Source organism: Molossus molossus, unplaced genomic scaffold, assembly GCF_014108415.1.
Source record: "Molossus molossus isolate mMolMol1 unplaced genomic scaffold, mMolMol1.p scaffold_m16_p_15, whole genome shotgun sequence".
Lineage (NCBI taxonomy): Eukaryota > Metazoa > Chordata > Mammalia > Chiroptera > Molossidae > Molossus > Molossus molossus.
In genome coordinates, this window is record NW_023425350.1 from 11,765,176 (window position 1) to 11,784,664 (window position 19,489).

At 51.2% G+C, this 19,489-nt stretch overlaps 1 protein-coding gene across 1 annotated transcript in view; it reads right to left on the minus strand.

Moving 5' to 3' along the window:
• The window catches only part of APOB (apolipoprotein B), a 38,336-nt gene extending 20,610 nt beyond the window's left edge, over positions 1-17,726 (minus strand). Inside the window, exons 1-18 of the mRNA XM_036263297.1 lie at positions 17,660-17,726; positions 17,263-17,304; positions 16,160-16,275; positions 14,601-14,746; positions 12,585-12,738; positions 11,666-11,821; positions 10,062-10,186; positions 9,311-9,396; positions 7,963-8,179; positions 6,979-7,206; positions 6,640-6,757; positions 6,385-6,531; positions 5,517-5,728; positions 5,000-5,237; positions 4,263-4,439; positions 2,684-2,875; positions 1,625-1,783; positions 938-1,152 (exon numbers count right to left, since the gene is read on the minus strand). Coding sequence (XP_036119190.1) covers positions 938-1,152; positions 1,625-1,783; positions 2,684-2,875; positions 4,263-4,439; positions 5,000-5,237; positions 5,517-5,728; positions 6,385-6,531; positions 6,640-6,757; positions 6,979-7,206; positions 7,963-8,179; positions 9,311-9,396; positions 10,062-10,186; positions 11,666-11,821; positions 12,585-12,738; positions 14,601-14,746; positions 16,160-16,275; positions 17,263-17,304; positions 17,660-17,726 — 2,795 coding nt within the window. The remainder of the gene's footprint in view (positions 1-937; positions 1,153-1,624; positions 1,784-2,683; positions 2,876-4,262; positions 4,440-4,999; positions 5,238-5,516; positions 5,729-6,384; positions 6,532-6,639; positions 6,758-6,978; positions 7,207-7,962; positions 8,180-9,310; positions 9,397-10,061; positions 10,187-11,665; positions 11,822-12,584; positions 12,739-14,600; positions 14,747-16,159; positions 16,276-17,262; positions 17,305-17,659) is intronic.
• Between the last annotated feature and the right edge of the window lie 1,763 nt (positions 17,727-19,489).

A 19,489-nucleotide genomic window follows, 5' to 3' on the forward strand; every position in this document is an offset into this window, starting at 1 on the left:
GCCCTCGACTGGGGATTGAACCTGTGACTCTTTGGTCTGTGGGCTGATGAGGCTCTAACCACTGAGCAAAATCGGCCAGGGCCTGAGCCATAGTCCTTTTCCTTCAGGCTGCTGCACGTGCTTTTCTGTTTGCCTGAGAACGCTCATTCCTTTCTCTTGTGTGTAAATAACTCTGACACAACTCCAGATCTAAGCTCAGGCATGCTTTCTTCCGAGAGCGGTACTGAACCGCCACAGGCTACGTGACATGGAATTCCACGGCCCTCGAATGCTTCCTCCAACTCTGCCGGCGCTTCTAGTTCGCTGTTTCACTGTCCGCCCTCCCGGTACACCATAAGCTCTCCCGTGCAGCATGCTTGGTCTATCTTAGGTCATTAAATACTATTTTTGAATCAACAAATTAATGTGCCCCAAATATGGAAACTAAGGTAAATCAATGTTTGAGGATATCACTGAAAATAAAGCTCTTAAGATGAGACTCTATCCCAGAATCATGTATTAGGACTTACATGCTTTATCTACTGAGCTGGCTAGCACACGTCAGTATGTCCTTTGGTATTTTTTCCTGGGAAAAGTGTTCATTTCCCAAGCATGATTTCTCTAGAGCTAGTGTTTTTTTTTGTTTTGTTTTGTTTTGTTTTTTTTTCATCCCCAGAACAAACTAACAACAACAAAAAAAGCCACAACCTAGATCAAAACTAGTTCATCAGTAGGTCTTAAGTCTCCATTTAGTAAAATGTGGATGGTTGGGGAAATCGTAACTATTTAGTGAGTCTAGGCTAGGTCACAAATAGGAAATAGTACCTCCTCTCCCTCTGTCACTGCAGGTCCCCTGGGGCCAGAATGACCTCATCAGCTGTCTGGCCTGGCCACGTCCTGCAGGTCCAGTGTCAGTTCTCTTTCAAACTGGCCGGTCAGAACTAACCAGAGGAATTACCTGACACTCAGCAGCTTGATTGGCCTCTTTGGCGCTGGAATGCTGAACTTCAGCTGCCCAGAGGTTAGGGCAACTCGTGCTTCCAGGCCTGTCTCATGGAAGAAATTCATGTTCATTTGGACCCCGCTCCTAGCAAAGTCTGGAATGATGATGCCCATATTTGTCACAAACTCCACGGACACAGACGGCTTGGCCACCAGCTCCACCTGCATCTTCTGTAAGTCAGAAAATGACCGATTGAGCTTTGCTCAATCCTCTAGTCCCCTGCAGTCAGATCAACCCCCTTCTCGTCCTCAGGCAAACATGTTAGGATAGCTCGCACCTCAGGGAACATTACTGTGGTCTGTTTGAAGGAAGAGAAGCCAAGTTCTCAGTTCTCCAGGGCCAGACAACTCTGATACCCAGGACTAGGATGTACCTAAGTTAACTTTAAGCATGAGATAAAAAGATGACAGGAATCCTCATGTATTGAGAGAATAGCTGAGTTCTCCTGTGACTGCCATGCCCACGGGAGCTAGCAAGGTGGTTCATGCTAGTGAACCCTAAACTGTTTTGTAAAAATTAATGTGGTGATTGCATTGACGAGGAACTTCCCCTTGAACTGGAAACACATTTAGAAACTGCACAAGGAAGCCACCCAGGAGGAGAAGAACAACAGGAGGTACTAAAAGGTGAGCAGAGTCTTACATCCAGTTTCACCCCAGCCTGGACCCCAGGAGTGATGACGCCAGAGGACGACACTTGCAGTTGTAACCCAAGTCCGGTGGGGACTTCAAAGGCATTATCCATGAAGATGTAGTGAAGGAACAAGTCATTCTGTGAACCTTGTGTGATGGCCTTTGCAATCTGTAGATCCAACAGGAGACAGTCACTAACGCGAGACTCATCGAAGTGGGCTTTGTGAAATGCTCCCCCCCACACACATCAGACAATGATTCTTCTTCATCTAGGAAGGAGGGGTCTAGCATCTTTAGAATAGCTGAGTAGTTTAAGAAGTAAACATGAATAATTCTTGATTTCGACACATTGGGATAGAAAATATTGCCCTGGATAGATATCAGCATCGTCAACTGGTGATTCCGGAAGGCATCTACGGATGCAGCTGGGCCTCAGGGCTTTATGAACTTGAAGCCTCATTGCACAGCAGGGCTTCATTCTGGTTGTTTGGAGACTACATGTAAATGAAGATGCACTTGAAGTACAGTATATTACGGTAAAACTAATTTTTTGAAACTAACACATTACTGAGATGATGTGCATTAGCTTTTGTTTTAAAGACATATCTAGAAAACAACTTGAGATCTGTTTTCTTGAAGCAAACATTATTATTTATTAAATCCTAGGGAGTAAACGTCCATATTTTCTTCCTTCTTAATACATTCATAAAAACTATGGCTCATATTAGAGAGTAGATTACAGTTTTCCAAATAACGTTCTTTCATAATATTTGCATCATTTCAATATTAAAGGAAACCTGTAGCATTGGTAGGAGATACACTTAACACTGGTTTCCATGAACAAATGGATGCTCTTAAAAGATACATCTAACAGGATGAATAGCTTAATTTATAAATGTTACCAATTTCTTGTGATCCAAGAATCTTCTTCACTGAAATTCAAGGCAAACCCTCTTTGAAGGAAGTACAACCACTTTAGCTGGGTCGTGTGGCCAGAATCTTACGAGGTCTGAGACCTAAAAAGCGCACAGGTTAATCTCATCACCTGTGATAGGGCTGGCCCACTTACCATCTGGGGGATCCCCTTCAGCGTACGCGCACCATCCAGGAGCAGCCTTCCCAGGAACTGGAGGTCATGGAGCCTGACAAAGCCAAGCTCCTCTCCCAAGACGCGGAGGTAGGCTCTGGCTTCTGGGAATTCCTTGGATTTCAAATCTTTGATCAGCTTCTGAACATTGAGCATAATTCCATTGACCATGTCCTGGGGTTTGAACAACAGAGTATCTAGTGAGATGTCAGCATGGTCAAACACTTAGATTTCTGGCGAGGGGGCCTGTCCGCTGCAGCTATGATGAACCTAAACACGAACACTCAGGGTGGGGACACGGAGAAGACCGAGATCAGGCCCTTGCCTCTCACTTGAAAGCATAAACAGCTTCTCCAAAGTGAGAGAGAAGAGCTGAGCGCTTGTCGGGGGCAGCGCTGCTCCCACCCTGTCCTTGACTTGAATGATGTATGTGTAGGAAGGGGGATCCCTGCTCCCCAGGAGGCAGGACCCCGACGGCTCCCCAAGCTGAGAAGATCCTCTGTCCCCCATCCCTCCCCTGCTTACACCCTCTCTCCTTTGACTAGGGAAGAACAGTAGGGGTTTCTTGGGAAAGTTAGCTGCCAAATAAACTGGCCAAAAGCTTGAAAAATGCCTGACGCTCCGCAAGTTCTTCTTAGCGATAAGAATTCCACAGACTGATGCGTAGGCATTGAGACAGAACAGAGTGATTGACAGACAAAATAGATCAAGGACCCTCAGCCTCAGGTGGAGGTATGTAAATGAGAAGATGGAGGCGGGGCCATCTGTGAGCATCCAGGAGTGAATTCCTGCCTTGCTTCTCAAACTGAACCCTGTATGCAAGTCACCTGGGGATCTCCTTAGAATGCAGGTTTGGATTCAGTAGATCCCAGTGGGGCTTGAGAATCTGCATTTCTAACAAGCTCTGATGTGATGCCAACGACTAGACCTCAGTCTGGTAGCAAAAAGTTAAAGACCAAGAAGCTCCCGATTATACAATCTATTTTCTACTCCTTCAGTGGGGGCTTCTGGTAGCTTCAAAGTCAATGTTGCTTTGCTATTGCACTGATGTGAGTGCGAGCCAAAGAAAGAAGTTAATAATAGTGAAAATATGAATTTAAAAATTATAATAGTATCTGTTTATTGTGCAATCAGTACCAGAGTCAGGCACTCTGGGTAACGTTTTACATACTTTATTTCATTTAGTCTTAAATAACCTTGTGAGGTTGAGGTATGGGTTCTTATTAGTGCTCAAACAGAAACAGATGGACATAATATCAAGCACCATGCCCAGAATTGCACAGCTTAAAGACACAGAGGTTAGAATTCACATCCCTGCCGCACAGTCTGCACGCTCACAATATGATTCAGCCTCCTAAAGAGTCTGGTTTCTGGGCACCCTGAATTGCCAGGAGGCCCATGATGGCAGAGGCTACTGGTTTTGCTTTCACAGGACTGATTAATAAAAGTCATAGTTGTTACTTAAGCTAAATAGTTCCTTGGTTACTTCCAGCCTTAGATAAAAATACCTTTGCACTGTGACCCAAAGCTTTCCTGGAGAGGACACTTAACAAACACATACCTGCTCGTGTTTATCATCTTTGGTGTAGCCAAAGTGGTCTACCAGGACCTTGGAGACATCATCAGGAACCTGACCATCAACCCAGTACAAAGCCTTGTTGACACTGTCTGGAAAAAATCCTTGCTTCCCAAACAAAGCTTCCAATGTTGGCTCAAACCCCTTTCCTTCCAAGCCAAGCTGAGAAAGAAAATCAGGCAAGAAAATGCTATCAGGTTTCCTTGTATGTCCACGTCCCCTGCCCCTCGTTAGGTCCATCTAATTAAACGAGTCTTTGATGAATACCCTAAGACAGGGACTGAGCTCCACACTCCATGGGATTGGTCTTATTTACATCTCGGGAGTCTTGAAAGACAAAACTTATTATTTGCCTTTTTCCAGAAGAGGGAGCTAAGGTTTAGAGAGGACAAATAATTCAACCAAAGATTCAGAGTTGGGAATGGACTTAGAGTTTGAACCAGGACTATCTGACCACCCACCCCATGACTTCCTTAGATTTGGGGACCAAGGGCTTTTCTGGGACAGCTGCATTTCCATTCATAAGAAGCCACGCTTCAGATGACCCCCTAGCAGGAAGGCAGGGAGCTGGGAAGAAAACGGCCACAAAGTGATGGTCCCGAACTAACTGCCTGATGACTCTTGTTCCGCCCCCGCTGGCCCATGGCTCTCAGGATTATCTGTTTATGGTGTAAGCAGAATGGGCTAGAAAGCATAAGGCTCTTCTTCAGTCTCAGACTCACCTCGAAGAGGTCAACTGGAGCAAATCCAAAGATAGTGAGGGTTGTTTTCAGCATGCTCTCTTTAGGCAGGTAATTATTTGGGTCAAATATAAGATTGCCTTCGATTGAGGCTGAGACCGGGTCATGCGATGGAAGAGAAGCGGATTTGGAAAAGTGGTAGCTCCGGGAAAATGTCTTGAAGTCCATGACAGTTGGAAGCTGAGCATTTTTCAGAGCTTCATTCACCAACCTTTTCAAACTACGTGAAAAGAAGGAGTACATTTCATATTTTGTGTTGTTTCGTAACACATCACGCAACGTATGCATCGTCTCCCTCACCCGAAGTCAAGATGGATTTCCAGTTGCTACCAAATTCGTGAGTTTGCCCCAAGAATTTGGCTCAGGTCTGCTGTACTTCTGAACAAGTGTTTATTCCAGAAGAAAGAATTCTGATATGGAAGGGCCAGTGGCTAAATCCAAATGGAGGTTTGGAATTTCGGCCCTTTGTAACAGGTGGGGGAAAACTACTCTTACTCACCCCTGGACATACAAGTCTTCTGATTTTAAGATGTTGGCGATGTGGGAAGCCACGAAGTTCTTCACTTGCTCATTCAGTTCCCCTGGGAGGAGTTCGGTGATCTTTCTCACATCTGACTGAGAAGGGCTCCTCATCAGCATGAGATAGGCAGCCAGTCGCTTATCCCCTGGGGTAGCAGCATCCAGGAAAGTCTGAAGGAGGACTTCTCGGACCTGCAGCCAAAAGAGGAGGCAGTGATCACTGTCCTGAATGCAGAACAGGCCCGGCAAGCACGTGGCATGGTTTGTAGGCAACGTATTATGTGCGAGCCACACTTCTCATTCGTAACTCTTCAAATGCTGGCTTCCTTCTCGGAAGACTCCTACCGCATGCATGTCAAGTTCAATTTCATGAAAATATGCAAGTTATGGCCAAGTTATGTAGGAGACCTGCCACTAACTGAAAATACAGTTGTTTTAACATAAATTATTTCAATAAGGGAGATGAGAGTTGGGGGCTAATAAATAAGGTGGTATCCAAGAATATGAAACTTCTGTCACTTAAGGTAGGGGCAGGTTCACTGCCCTAGGTTGGGGAGATCGGGGACAATCAGGCCTGGTTTCCTAAGGGGAGAGCGAGCGTGATGCTCAGTCTGGCAGGAGGAGAGCACGTGGTGAAAACCTCAAATTCTGTCTTCTGGAGCACCAGCAAGGTCAAACACTTCTCTCATGTACACACCCTGCTAGGCAGTCAAGTCATTAGGCTTGTTGAGAGTTTGCAGTAAGAAAGCAGTAGAATTAAGTCTGTAGGAGGACGGAATGTAAAATCTCATTCCAGATCCTTGTCAACCTGAATGATTTTCAGTTTCAGCCTCTCCCGTGGACTTTACCTCATCTGTGTTCTTCATTTTCCGCAGGGCTTGGATGGCAGCCTTCTGAATCAGCAGGGACGGCGCCGTACTTCTGACACATTTCAGGACTGCAGATGTGAGTCTTGGGGTCAGCGTCTCCATGGTTCCACCAATGTTTCCAATGACCTGCATTGAAAAGCAACCACAGGGAATGAGGGTGCAGAAGGAGACGGAAGAGGTGACCAGGAAAAGTGCGTCTGAAATGATGCACAATATGCAAAAAGAGAAAAGTACCCTCAGAATCAAGTAGGTGTGATCTTCGTTCCCCGTGCAGTCGTCACGAATCTGCTCCAGCAGGTAGTCAGCAATGTCTAGCAGGTCTTGAGTCTCTGTAGGGTGTGTCATATGATAGCTACAGAATAAGAGTTAGGACTCAGTGAGCATGGCTGGGTTTATCTTACAATCCAAACTGCATTTGCCGAGGTCTTATTTCAAGTCAGTACTCTCAAAAAGACCAGGAGAAAAACAAGAGAGTCAGCATCAGAGTCTGAAAGCAGAGGAAGGGGTACCATCTTAATGCAGAGATGGGGGGTCTTCCTCAGCCCCTCCTAGGAGAACCGGGGTGAAACTTACTTGAGGATCACGTGACTCAGAGCATAGAAGGTCGCCCGGCTCTGCTGTTCCTTCGCGGTGTTAAAGATCTCCCGCAGCCTCTGGGCTGAGGGCTCCGGGACCATGGCCATCAGGTAGGTCACAACATCTATCACTAGCGGGTTGGCTCTCTCGCTTCGCAGCCACTGGAGGATGTGAATGTAACACTGGGGCTGTCCGCACTGAATCAAGGCTTGCAGAGTTACGGGGCTGAGGAGGAGAGGGCAGAGAAAGTGACGCAGATCACCTCCAAGGCAGCTAACAGCTCCTTGGACCCTGGTGTCCCCTCTGCCCTTACTGCCTTTATTCACTGTCCAAATCCAACCATATTTCAAAATCCAACTCAGATCTCAAGAACCCTGACCCCACGAATCAGGACGTCTTCCCTCCGAGCATTATCCACGAAGGAGGCAGCACGGAGGCAAGTCTGAAGGAGGACCTCTGGCCTTATCCCCAGAAGAGCACTGTTATCACTGCCCTTTGGCCAGAACACAGAACATGCCGGGTGAACACGGGCACGGTCTCATTTCAGCCCTCACTTTCTTCTCTGACCCTCTCAGCACTAAGAGCCAGTGCCTTGAAGTGTGGAGAAGTCACAGCATTATTTTGTTTGCCTGCATTCTGTCTCCATTAGCCTAAGGCTTCCAAAAGGCCAGACTTCGTTGTCTCTCAAACCTTCCAGGGTGACAGAACAAGGAATGAGAAGATACCCATCAAAATGTGGGAAGTTATTTGCCTTGGATGCAATGTGTGTGTGTGTGTGTGTGTGTGTGTGTGTGTGTTCCCCCATGGACCTCTGGGCATCTTAGGTGATATTCCTCTGTCCAGAAAACACAACTGATTGGCTAAATGGCTAACTGGGTTGATATTTCAGTGGTCCCTGAGATTCTCTGTTTGGCCAAGGTTCAGCAGCTGCCTTAGGTTTGTTACCCATGGAAGTCTGAGCTGCAACCATTGAAGAAATACCTGGACACCTCGACCAGCTTTGGCAGAAGGGATGTGACCGCGTCGCTGTCGAGCCCTCGCAGCTCAGTCACCAGCTTGTTGAAGAGGTTGGCCCGCTGGGCATTCTGCGCGGAGACGGGCAGTTGCTGCAGCTCCTGGAGGGTCTGCAGGACGGCCTCGGCCTGCTTCGGCGACGAGGACTTGGTTGTCTCAAAGGCAAGACTCACTCCCTTGGTGCCTGGACGGAGGAGAGGGTCAAAGGACTCCCTGCTTACCTCTACATCGCACCCTGTCTTGACCTACTGGAAACTGGGAATCAGTGGGTAATAGCAAAGAGAAAAGAAACAAAAACTATCCTGTCCTCGGTGTCCACTCCGTATCTGGCTCTGTGCCAGGTGTGTGACGTCAGTGTTTCCACTGACTCATCGGATTCTCCCTGTGGGTGGGTATGCTCCTCGATTTAAAGGAAAGGGAGCTAAGACCCAGATTTAAGTGACTCATCCTGTCCAAGACCTCTCTGGGTATAAGAGGCTGAGCTGCAGTCGAATCCAGGCTTGTCTGGATGTGGTATGAGATGAGCTCTCCGCCCAGGAGAGGCAGTGAGGAGGCGCTGCTGCTGCTATGACTACAGCCGAGGCTCACCCGCCATGTCTTCCCGCTGAATCTAACGGCAGCGGGGGGGTGGGGGGGGACCCTTTTGTGTCCCCTCTATTGCCCCGCTCTGATCCGCTAGGGAGGGGGGTTAATTCAGCATGGAAGCGTGGTGTATTGGAGGGTCCTGGCTAGGATTAGACCTGGGGGCTCATTTTGTACCCCCTCTAATATGCTGTGATCTTGAATATATCACTGCGCCTCTCTGCGTGCCATCTCTGTGGAAAGGGTACAAAAGCACTTTGTCACCACCTGACATTGCAGGTCGCTGAGGACAGTGAGGTAACGCATGCGCAGAGCTCAATATGAGACAGATACAGGGTTAGAGCTGTGCTCGAGATCTCCACGTCCAGCTCCGAACCGATTCCTGACCCCAGGGGACCTCTGCCACTTGCCCAGGTCTCCAGTCTCAATTCTGGGTCCCCGGCCTCATCACAGGGTGCGTGAGGTTGTCAGATCTATGAAAGGTAGACTTAGCAGGCCGGTTCCCTACTTACAAAACCTGGGTAGCTTTGGCAACCCTTGCCCGCTCCTGTATGCCATTGTCACCTGACGCTTTCAAATGACCATGCTTTCTCCCAGGAGCAGCCCGCAGCCGGGGCACCAGAGCGCACCAACCTCACTGCCCAGCAAGGAGCTAACAGCAAGGAGCCATGACACATGGATCATGTCGGGCCGAGTCCCCAGCCCTGGCAAACGTGTCGGCATAAAGCCTAACCTTCATCAAAGAAGCGGCTGTTGATCTTAGGTGTGTCTTCAAGTTTCAAAGTCTGTGTAACCTGTGTCATCATCCCATGGTTGTCCCTGGAAATAAAGGAAGGCCATCAGATGACGAAGGACGGTCAGCTCCCCAGGGCAACTTTTCATGTCGAATATCACTCCTGTCTCCACTTCTATCCAAGTCCTGCCCACCTTTCAAACCACGGTTACATCCAGACATCTTGACCCCCCTAATTAACAGCACCCACTTCCTCCTGGTCACACTAGCTGTCCTTCCATCGAAGGACATAAGCACCTCATACCTTCAACCAGTCTGGAGTCTCTAGAGGGTAAGGGACTAACTCTGTGCCTTGAAATTCCTTTGTACCTCCCACCACACAGGGCCAAGAATATCACAGTTACTCAATACACATTCACCGACCGATCAATTTTCAAAATAGATTTGGATACATCTCTCTCCAGTCTAAATTCCAAACTCTCCACACAGCCCTTGTGACCAGCGCAGCCTGCAGGGATCCTGCCTTTTCCTGATCCGTGACCCTTAAAGCCTGGGTCTCAGCTTTTGTAAGTCTCAGGTTGTTTTGCATGTCTAAGATTTTCCTAACACGTCACTTGTTAGCCTGAAAAGGGGGACAGGGATGGGTTCTGCTTTGCATTTCTTCACAGCCCGGTCTGAAACAGGGCAGCTGAGAAGCATTCAGCTCACACGGACCCCACCGATGAGGAACGGGGTGCAGCAGGTGACCTACTTGCGGGAGAACGGCAGGAACAGGTGCTGTTCCTTGCAGATGGCTTCTGACACGTGCTTCCTCTTGGGGTCCAGAGTGTACTGGCAGGACTGGGTGCTGCTGATCTGAGCTGATAAGGGCCGGGTCTGTGAACGAGACGGGGGAACGCATGTTGGTCAGTCCTCGAACCCGAGTCTTCCGCCACAGGCATTTACCTTCAAGGAAGCAGGGTGGGGGGAGGGTGAGAATCCTGTGCCACTAGACACACTCATTTAAAGAAGAGAACTTGATACTTGACATTTAGACAAGGGGATGTAACAAGGTAGCGTATCCAAAGCTGAGTCAAGCTATAGACGCTTCTTCTCTGCCCCAGCGGACTTCTCCTCCTGCACGAGGGGCATGTGCCCCGGGCTCCCACACACACCTGCCCCACCACACGTTAGTGCTCCACACTCCACTGTTCCTTGGGTTTTCTCTGCCTGGAAGCCCACCCTTGTGTCTCTCTTCCACTTATACATCCTTTGTCGCTTTCAGTCTCATGCTCCGCAGCCTCCGTGAACTGTGAGCTAGACTCGTTGATGCTCACCCGCCACTTCTCCTCACGGGTTTCACCAGCCGCTGTGCCCAGCGAGCGACATGGAGAGTGCTTTCTCCTCCGCGGACGGGCCGAGGGCTGCTGGTCCGCCCTGCTCAGTTCCTCACTTTGCTGGATACACCATATCTGTCCTTTACTGACACGTGTGTGAACATGTTTCTGCACTAGACGGTGAGCACCCTGAGGGGAGGTCCGCCCTGGTCTGCCCATTTCTCTCTCCATGCCGTCCAGAGTGGGGCTGAGCACACAGCAGCTACTCAGGAAAACACACAGACACCAGTGCACTGGCCTCTTCTGGCTGTGGCCCCGTGGTCATCAGACTCCCTGTTTTCGGGCCCAAGGACAGTGACCAGAAACATTGCCAAGTAGATCATGATTGCTCAAGTCCTTTGCGTTTACTGAGATAAGCTGTGATTTCTGACCCAGAACATATTACAAGGCATCAGGCAGGCTCAGGTAACATGGTGCTACGTGACCTCTTTAGAGGGGACATCAGAGAAGGTGGCCCAGGAAGGAGACAGAGGGCCAGGCGTGGATTAGGGTCATCCACGGAACAGAAAGATGGGACTCTGGAATGTTCGCAGCCTTGTCACTTCATGGGAATTGGGGAGAGGAGAGCAGAACCTAGGTCTTGGGACTTCCTTGGAGGCTAAAGGCTCAGAGCTGGGGACATCCAGCCCTGGCACAGAAGGAACAGTAGGTGGCTTGCTCCCCGACACTGGGTCTTGGAGACTTCTTGGGGATGGACAGTCATTACACTCAAGTGATGGCAGAAGGTTTGGTGCCGGCAACAGAATGACAGCAAGAAGGACAGAGTTCTGGGTTGAAAGTCAGAAACCTGATTCTAGTCCCGGATCAATTAATAGCAGGCCACGTGGCCTCGGGCAGTCCTTTCTCGTCTGGTTCTCAGTTTCATCTACGGTCTAGATGAAGGAGAGGCTGGGCAGGTTCTCTGAGATCCCCACCAGCTCTACATTCCAGAACTTTAGCAACAGAACAGTATGAACAGCGGTGCTGGTGTGAAACTTACCATGCCTGTGATCAAAGCAAGCGGGCTCACCCCGGTGCTAACGGGCTTGAAGCGATCACACTTCTCCAGGTTTCTTTCGATGGATATTTCCGTGGCCACGGTTCCCTTCCTCGTTTTTACGGTAAAGTCACTGGAACAGTTTCCATACACAGAATCCTATGGGAGCAGAAGATACAACAGCTGTATTCAAGATGGGGAAATATCCTTAGTTGCTTTGGAAAGGGCTGGGAAAGGAGCCTGGAGGAAAAGGTCGGAGCAACATGAATTTGGAGGGACTTTCTTTCTCTCAGGCAGTGTGGGCACTGCCAACACCTGGCCAGCCAGAGGTGCAGGGAGGTCAGCAGGGAAGGGGTTTTGGTTCTGAGTCCCGCCGACCTGGCCTCCTAGGACCCGGCCAACTCTGACTTATGCTCTGTGTTCTCCGAGAATTTCCTCTGCTGCTCACTAATGACACGTATTCCAATCTGCCTGTGTTGTATGTGTTCTGGTTCTCCCCCCAAACCCGAGAAGTCCCTGTCATGCAGTCTAGAACTGAGAACACAGCAAGGCCTCCAACATGGTCATGGGACCCCAGGAAAGTGAATTCTCTCTCGGATCGAAACCTCAGATTCTTAAACAAGGCTGGCAGCCGATTCGATCATCTTTCCGTGTTCACACAGGCGTAGGCTTCGCCATCATACACGGAATAGAACAAAATCCAACAGGGTGGGAGGGTGGCCAGGGCTCCCCAGAAACTGCTCGGGATGATCTGACAGGGAGCCCCGAGGGCAGGGAGCCTTGGGCACTGGTGTTCACACCAGGGAAGCTTCCTGTGGACACGCAGCTAAGCCAGTGATTCGCTTGTGCAGACAGAGGGACCCAGCTCAGATACGGGAAGGTGTGTTCACAGGGCCGTCTTATCAGCCTTCTGAGTTCTCACCAGAAACAACACTTGCTTGGCCTCTTCCGTTTCCGGGGGAACCAGGAGGGCGGAAATGATGCCTCTCTTGATGTTCAGGATGTGTTTGGGCTCCTCCTTGTCTGGGTAAAGTAAAGCTTGTTTCCCTTCGGGAATGACCAGCCTGAGCTCGGACCTGTGCCAGAGAGAGTGTGGTCACAGAGGGTCTTTCTCCATCAGGGGCCTGTTGGGCAGATGCTGGGTAGCTCTGCAGCCTTAAATTTTTTTTTTTTTTTTTTGCTTATTGTTTTTCTTTTTACATCTTTTCTTTATAAATATATCTCTACCTGTTTAGAACGGTATACACGTAGGTGTATGTGTTTGGCATTCTATTATTCCTTTTCCTTTCTGCCCACTCACCTGTCCCCGCCCCCGCCCCCGCCCCAGGCTCCACTCCGTCTCCCAGCACACCCGGCTCCCACGCACACCCGGCTTCCACGCACATGCCCACGCGGGCGGGTGGGCGCAGGCATCGCTGTTGCTTGTCCTCCACAAATAGCATCGCAGTATGCACGTTTTCCTTTTTCTGTTAAGCCCCGCAAATCCTTTCAAGTCATTAGGGTGAGCTCAAACGGAGTCTTTCTAAAAAACCGCAAGCACTGAATTCTATGCCTGTATGGGACTTAGTCAGACACCCTCCTACTCAGCGGCATTCACTCTCTCCCTTTCCGGATTTTACTTGGGGGCGGGGCTACCTGGACAACACTGAAATGGACATCCTATGTCTCTTCTCTCCTTACTGCTTTTCTTCCCACGGGCTGGAGCCCCCCGGTTGGAAACTGCTGTGTCAAAGGCTACCCTGGACTTAGTGACAGCAGACGTCGGCTAACGGCTCTCATGCCACCACCAGTGCAGGAAAGTGCACTTTCCCTCGGAGACCAGCCGGCGACAGGTGCTGTCGCTGCTTCAAAAGTCTGTAGTCTCAGGCGTATAAGGTGCTAACTAAATATCTTGCGACAGTCATCGCGTTCCTGACTGCTTGTCCACTTGAGCTTCCGGTCACACATCTGTGGGACATTCACTCTGCTATGTTCTCACGCCACGCCTGAGGCCACGCCTGAGGCCACGCCTGAGGCCCCGGCCAACCTCGAGCTCAGGGACTTTCCTTCGGGAGCGTCCTGCTGGGGGTTGAAGCCCCTGGCTGCACCTGCTCTGGTTACTCGAAACCAGGCACGCCTCCCACAGCTCTGTGCTCTCAGGACGCTCCAGACACTGGGATGCAGGCTGGAAGTCCGGAGGGGGTCAAGCTTCTTCACTGGAGGAGGGTAAGGACAACACGTAACTGCTGCTCACCCCTCCCGTCACTGTACCTGCTCCCCACACACACCTGTCTCAGAGAACATGAGGTGTCTTGGTGAGGGGCAGCGGCGTCGAGACCTGCTCTGCCCACCAAGCACTGGTTTCCTGGTCTAACGGCCAACAACCCGCAAGACGGGCGGGCAGTGTCCAGTGCTACCAAATGCACACATCTCTGGCTGCTCGTATTTGCACACTCTTAGGACTCCACAAACTGTGATTTGACGACGAGGCAGGGGTGACATTCAAAGTATTTAGCAACTGGTACAACGTCAGAAGAGGTGACCAGACCCTGCATGCCGTGTGTGGGCCACAACTCCGAGTCCTGCTGAGACTCTCCCTGGGGACCGCCATGCACCCTCTCTTGCTTAATTCTCTAAACAAGAATTTCTGTGTTTAAACAAACCACCTCAGCTTTATTATCTCAAGGGGTTTAAGCATGTTTAAATGATAATTAGGGGACCTTCACTAGGGGAGGGTAAATAATGCTGCCCTCTACAGGATTGTTGTGAAAACGCAGCAGTTCCCTGATCCATGCAGAACACAGAATACACATACACTCATACATGTGCCGACTATGAACAGACACATTCTTACCTCAGCGGGCGCACACACACACACACACACACACACGCCCTCACTCACGACACAGCCGGCAACGCCGAAAGCTCAGGAACGGAAATGCACAGGCCTGCACCTTACCTGGACATGGCCGCAGAAAACTCCTCCGAGTTCTCGGCCTCCCTCAGCAAGGCCTTGCCCTCAGGGGTGAAGCCAGACACCTCCTTCAGGGTGCACTGGCTTGTCTTCAGGATGAAGCTGCAGAGTTGGGGAACCTCCAGCTCGACCTAGACGACGGAGGATGGCACAGTGAGACCCTCCGTCACGAAGATGAGATCCCCACGCCGGCCCCTGTGGCCCAGGGCTTGCTCCCTAATCAGAACACCTGCCCCCCAACACCACATACGTCTTCAACAGGCCTCAAGGGTTCTCTATGAATCAACCTAGACGTAGTCCTGACTTTGATCTTCTGTTCTAGGGCAGCAAGTCTCTGAGCTTGCCTTTATGCACGTAAAAGGGGATGTCTTTTTACTGGTCTACACAAACTCTGGTTATAAAGAGGATGCCCTTTGGAAAAAATGTAGCCTAGGAGCGAGAGTTAAGGAGAAAAACCGGAAGCAGGAAGAGGGCGATCATTGTTTTTTGTTTGTTTCTTTTTTACCCTCACCTGAGGACATTTTTCCATTTTTTGTTCAGACAGAGTGGGAATAAGAGAGAGAGAGAGAGACAGAGACAGAGAGAGAAAGAGAAACATCGATGTGAAAGGGACACATCGAGTGGCTGCCACCCACACGACCAACCAGGGCCGCGGGGGATAGACTGCAACCGAGTTACGTGCCCTTAGCGGGAACCGAACCCGGGTCTCTCTGGACCGCAGGCCGATCATTGGTTTTTACAGCAGAGGTGTCCTTAAAATCACCAAAAACCCCCCATAAAACTATTTATATCCCTTAGGGACTATTCAAACCTTCGCACAGAGCTGGAGTTTAACCAGATCCCGAGTTGTTGCCCGGGCTGCTCAAAGAACTTCCTGCTACGATGCAAAGGCTCCGTATCTGCACTGTGGGAGCCACCGGCCAAGGACGGCTGCTGGCCTGTGCGATGTGCTAGGGTGACTAGGAGACAGCATTCTTACTTCATTCCAGTTAAACAGTCACCTGTGGCAAACGGCCACCTTATGTGACCACACAGACAAGGAGGCCTTGCAAAGAAGAGAGCAGCTTCCCGGCCCGACTTCCCCGCACAGTGGCGCTTAGATCTGTCCCAGGTGAGCAGGGCCGTGAGCACCACCCGTCTCAATAAGGAAAATTCTCCTTGAGACAAACTGCGTATTTACATTTTTCCTTTTCCTGCTTGTTTTCCGTACAGGTGCTCTTGGACTTAGACGGTGGAAACGGCACCCCAGCATGCTCTCCCGAGATGCCAACCCCCTTGCTCACCCACTGGACGTCCCTCCTCATGTAAAACCTACTCTCCTGCTGCGCTGATAGTCTAGCGCATGCATTACAGTCACATCTTGGAAGCCAGTGGAAAATAAGTCTGGTTGGCAAAGCTTTTTTGTGGCAGACAACTCAGCAACGTGGCCGACTTTCAAACCAGGGCCAGCCCCCAGCACTTGGAGATGACAAACGTCTCGGCACGAGCGGGTTTGCTCAGCCGTGGGCTCTGGGCCCGCCAGTGGCCCCCACCTCCTCCCATACCTTGCAGTTGATCTTGGTGACACTCGCTGAGTCTGTGGTCGCCGGGACTCCGCTGGAGCTCTCGGCTTCATAGTCGTACACATACTTCCGGAGGTGCTTGAACCGAGTTGCGCCTTCTAGAGTGAGGACAAATATGTCAGCCGCGTAGCAGAAATAACTCTCCGAGAGCCCACTCTGGGCACAGGGGGGCAGTGGCATAGATAATGAAAAGAGGCAATTAAACTCAAATTCTTTTTCATTGATTTTGTATTATACTTAATTTTCCGGTATGGATTTAACTTCTTTACTACGTTTTGCAGAGGCTAATGTTTACATTAGCTGGAATTCCTTGAATATATCATTTCAGATGCAAGGAGACGATTTTCAGCTAACGGGACTCAGAAAATCTATAGGAGAGACGGAAAAATCAAGGGGACAGCCTGAAGCAGGTATCTCTAATGCCTTTTCCGCTTGAAAACAGCACAATTCGGTGGCTCTTTCTTGGTTCTCCTAAATACCTGAGGCAAGGTTCACTAAACGTCAAGGGCATTTGGGTGACTGAAGAAACCCCCAAGGAAGAATATCTGGATGTTTCCATTGTGCTTGAGGAATTTTCTGAACAATTTGAGAAAAGGAACAGTTGAGACATGGGCCTAGATGCAGTGATGGCAGATGCCCACGAGATGGCAGTGCTTCCCCATCAGAAGCCAGCTTCCTGCTCTCAGGAGAACATGGCAACCAGGGCAAGGCCAGCTCCCTTGACCCCTAGGGTTAGGTAAATACAAAAGGGGAGGCTCTGGGTCTTAGCACAAAGGTTAAAGTCAGCATTTCCTCACCCTCACGAGTTTTGAATCAATGATTAGCCATTGATAAACAGGATGGTGATGTCTCAAAATATCCAGGGGTCAGCAGAGTGACACCCCCCCCCCCTTCCTGGCCATGGATAGAGCAGAGGTCAGGGAGGAGGAGTTGAGACCCCTTGGGGGTAGGCAGTGGTCCAAGGAACTGGCTTCTTGGGGCTCAGTGGAGTGCCCATCAATCACAACATCACAGCATCCTGAGGTGCAGGTGGGTGGGATGGGGTTTGGGGGTGCCCTTCCTTGCCCAGTGGGGAAATGACTTACTTGAACAGCTTGGACTGACATTTTCCAGCACTTGGTCTTTTTCTGTAAGAAATGGAGAAAGAGGGCTGTGGGTTTTCCCGTCTCCAGATGGGTCCTAGGGTCTTACAGGAAGGGCCTCTGTCTGCACAGGGCTTTTCTTTTTTAGGAGGAAACAGCCCTTCCTCACCCCACCCCAGCCCACCCCACCTCCACCCCACCCCACCTCCATCCCAAGGCTGCAGGAACCACCCACCTGGCCCTTGCCCCGTCCCTCCACTGTGGCTACCCTCTGGGCTACCCTCCGTCTGACCCAGTCCAAGCTGTCCCTGTCACCCCTCCTGCCACTGGCTTCTCTGCCCCCCACCCCCGCTGGATGCCGGCCGCCCGACGCTGCACCCGCGGGCCTGCGCTCGCTCACCTGCCCGGGCGCCCTGGGCGATCAGCAGCAGCAGCAGCGCCAGCAGCGCCGGCCGCGGCGGGCCCATGGCCGAGCGGGAGCGGCTCCCTCCTTGCGCCTGGCTGCCTGGGTCTGGCCTCACGACGCTCGCTGGTTCCAGGCCGAGGGGTACACACCTGCAGCCGCCGCACCGGGTGAGAATGTGCGCCCAGTCCGCGCCCTGCTTATATGAGGCCGCCCGCCCAGGGCCCGGAGGCCGGGCTTCAGGAGCGCCCGGCGAATTGCAAAAGGTCCAAAGGGCAGCTCGTCTGTTTGCTCTTCCGGACAGGGCTCTTCTCTGGGCCCAGGGAGGGCCGGGGCGAGGGGGCTCAGCCGAGGGGGCTCAGCCGGACCCACCCGGGCACACGGGCCTTTCCCAGGCCTGGCTTTTCCCGGGAGGCCTGGGGACAGTGGGCTGGGCACCCGAGCGGCTTGCCCGACCCGCAGTGTCTTCAGGGGACCAGGCACGGGGACAAAGCCCACGCCTGCTCCCTGCTCTGACTTTGTAGCCCTTTGGGGTGCTAGCCTTTTACAGCGTCTTGGTGGAGACATTTTCCTCTCCCTGCTCTCCCATTTTGGCGGATTTGGGGTTTGCAGGGGTGCCCCTAATCTTGATCAGTACCTGAGGCTGTGGTTACCTGCTCTGGACTCAGCCCACTGGGAGGGAGCAGAGAGAAAGGGGAGGGAGGAAGGTCTGGTGAGTGACTGACCCCAAGTCACCCCGAGGGACAGCGAAGTCACACTCCCAGGAGGAGCCAGGTACCCAGGTCTCCCAGAACCCCGGGTGAAGTGCCCCCCAGAGCCCACTCCTTGGGCATGGTCTTCCGGGGAACTGTGGAGAGAAGCCTTTTCCCTGCGTGAACCAGCTTGGGTCTCCTCAGAGATGGGGAGGCCGGAGGAGAAGCCCAGTCGCGGACTGGACGTGCCTGTGCCTCCTAAACATCCGGGAACCTTCTCCATGAATCCCTCCCTCCCTTGTACGTGCTGACCATTTCCCATGGGGACTTTCCCCAGGGCGCCCTTCCCCTGCCCAGCTGCAGGACATCAGGCCCAGCCACGCTGGTCCGACTGACCCTAAAGCAACCATCAGGTCGGGGTGGTGTGAGACTGGCCGTGTCCACAGGGCACCTCCAATCTGGTTGGGGAGACAAGACGTGTAGACAGGACACTGCTGGTGAGCAGTGGAGACAGGCTGTGGGCTAGGCAGACCCCGTGGGTATGCCTGCTGGCGGAGTGGGCTGGAGGGAGCCTGGGAGGGACCCTGGGCTAACCAATACCCGGAGCACCTGCTTGTTGTCATGTTACCATGTGCTATATCCAGATGTGACGGTAACTGTGCAGTCATTTAAATCTTCTGGTGGCTGATGTTTCTTTCCAGATGGTCACATTCTGCAACAGTTAGAGGTGAGGCCACAGTGCGCTCCTCCTTCCCGGCCATTGTGCTCCACTCTCATCCATCCCCAGTGCCTGTTGCTTCCCACAGAGAACGCCTGTGGGCAGCTGGACGCCCTTCGGTTGCCGGTGGCTTTGCATCCCTGGCATGTTACTACGGTACAAGGAGGGTATCACAAAGGTCTCAGCCCAGGGCTGGCCAAGCCTACACCGCTGAACTGGGCAGGTTCTGGAAACACTCACTGCTCCGAAATGTCATTTCTCTGACCATTAAGACACTTCTTTTAAAGTTTTACTTTAAAAATATTTTACTTGCAATTTACACTCAATATGACTTTGTATTGGTTTCAGGTGTACTCTCTGAGCATTTTATTTGAAGTATTTTATGGGGACTGACTTGCACAGGAGTGGCTGTATTTG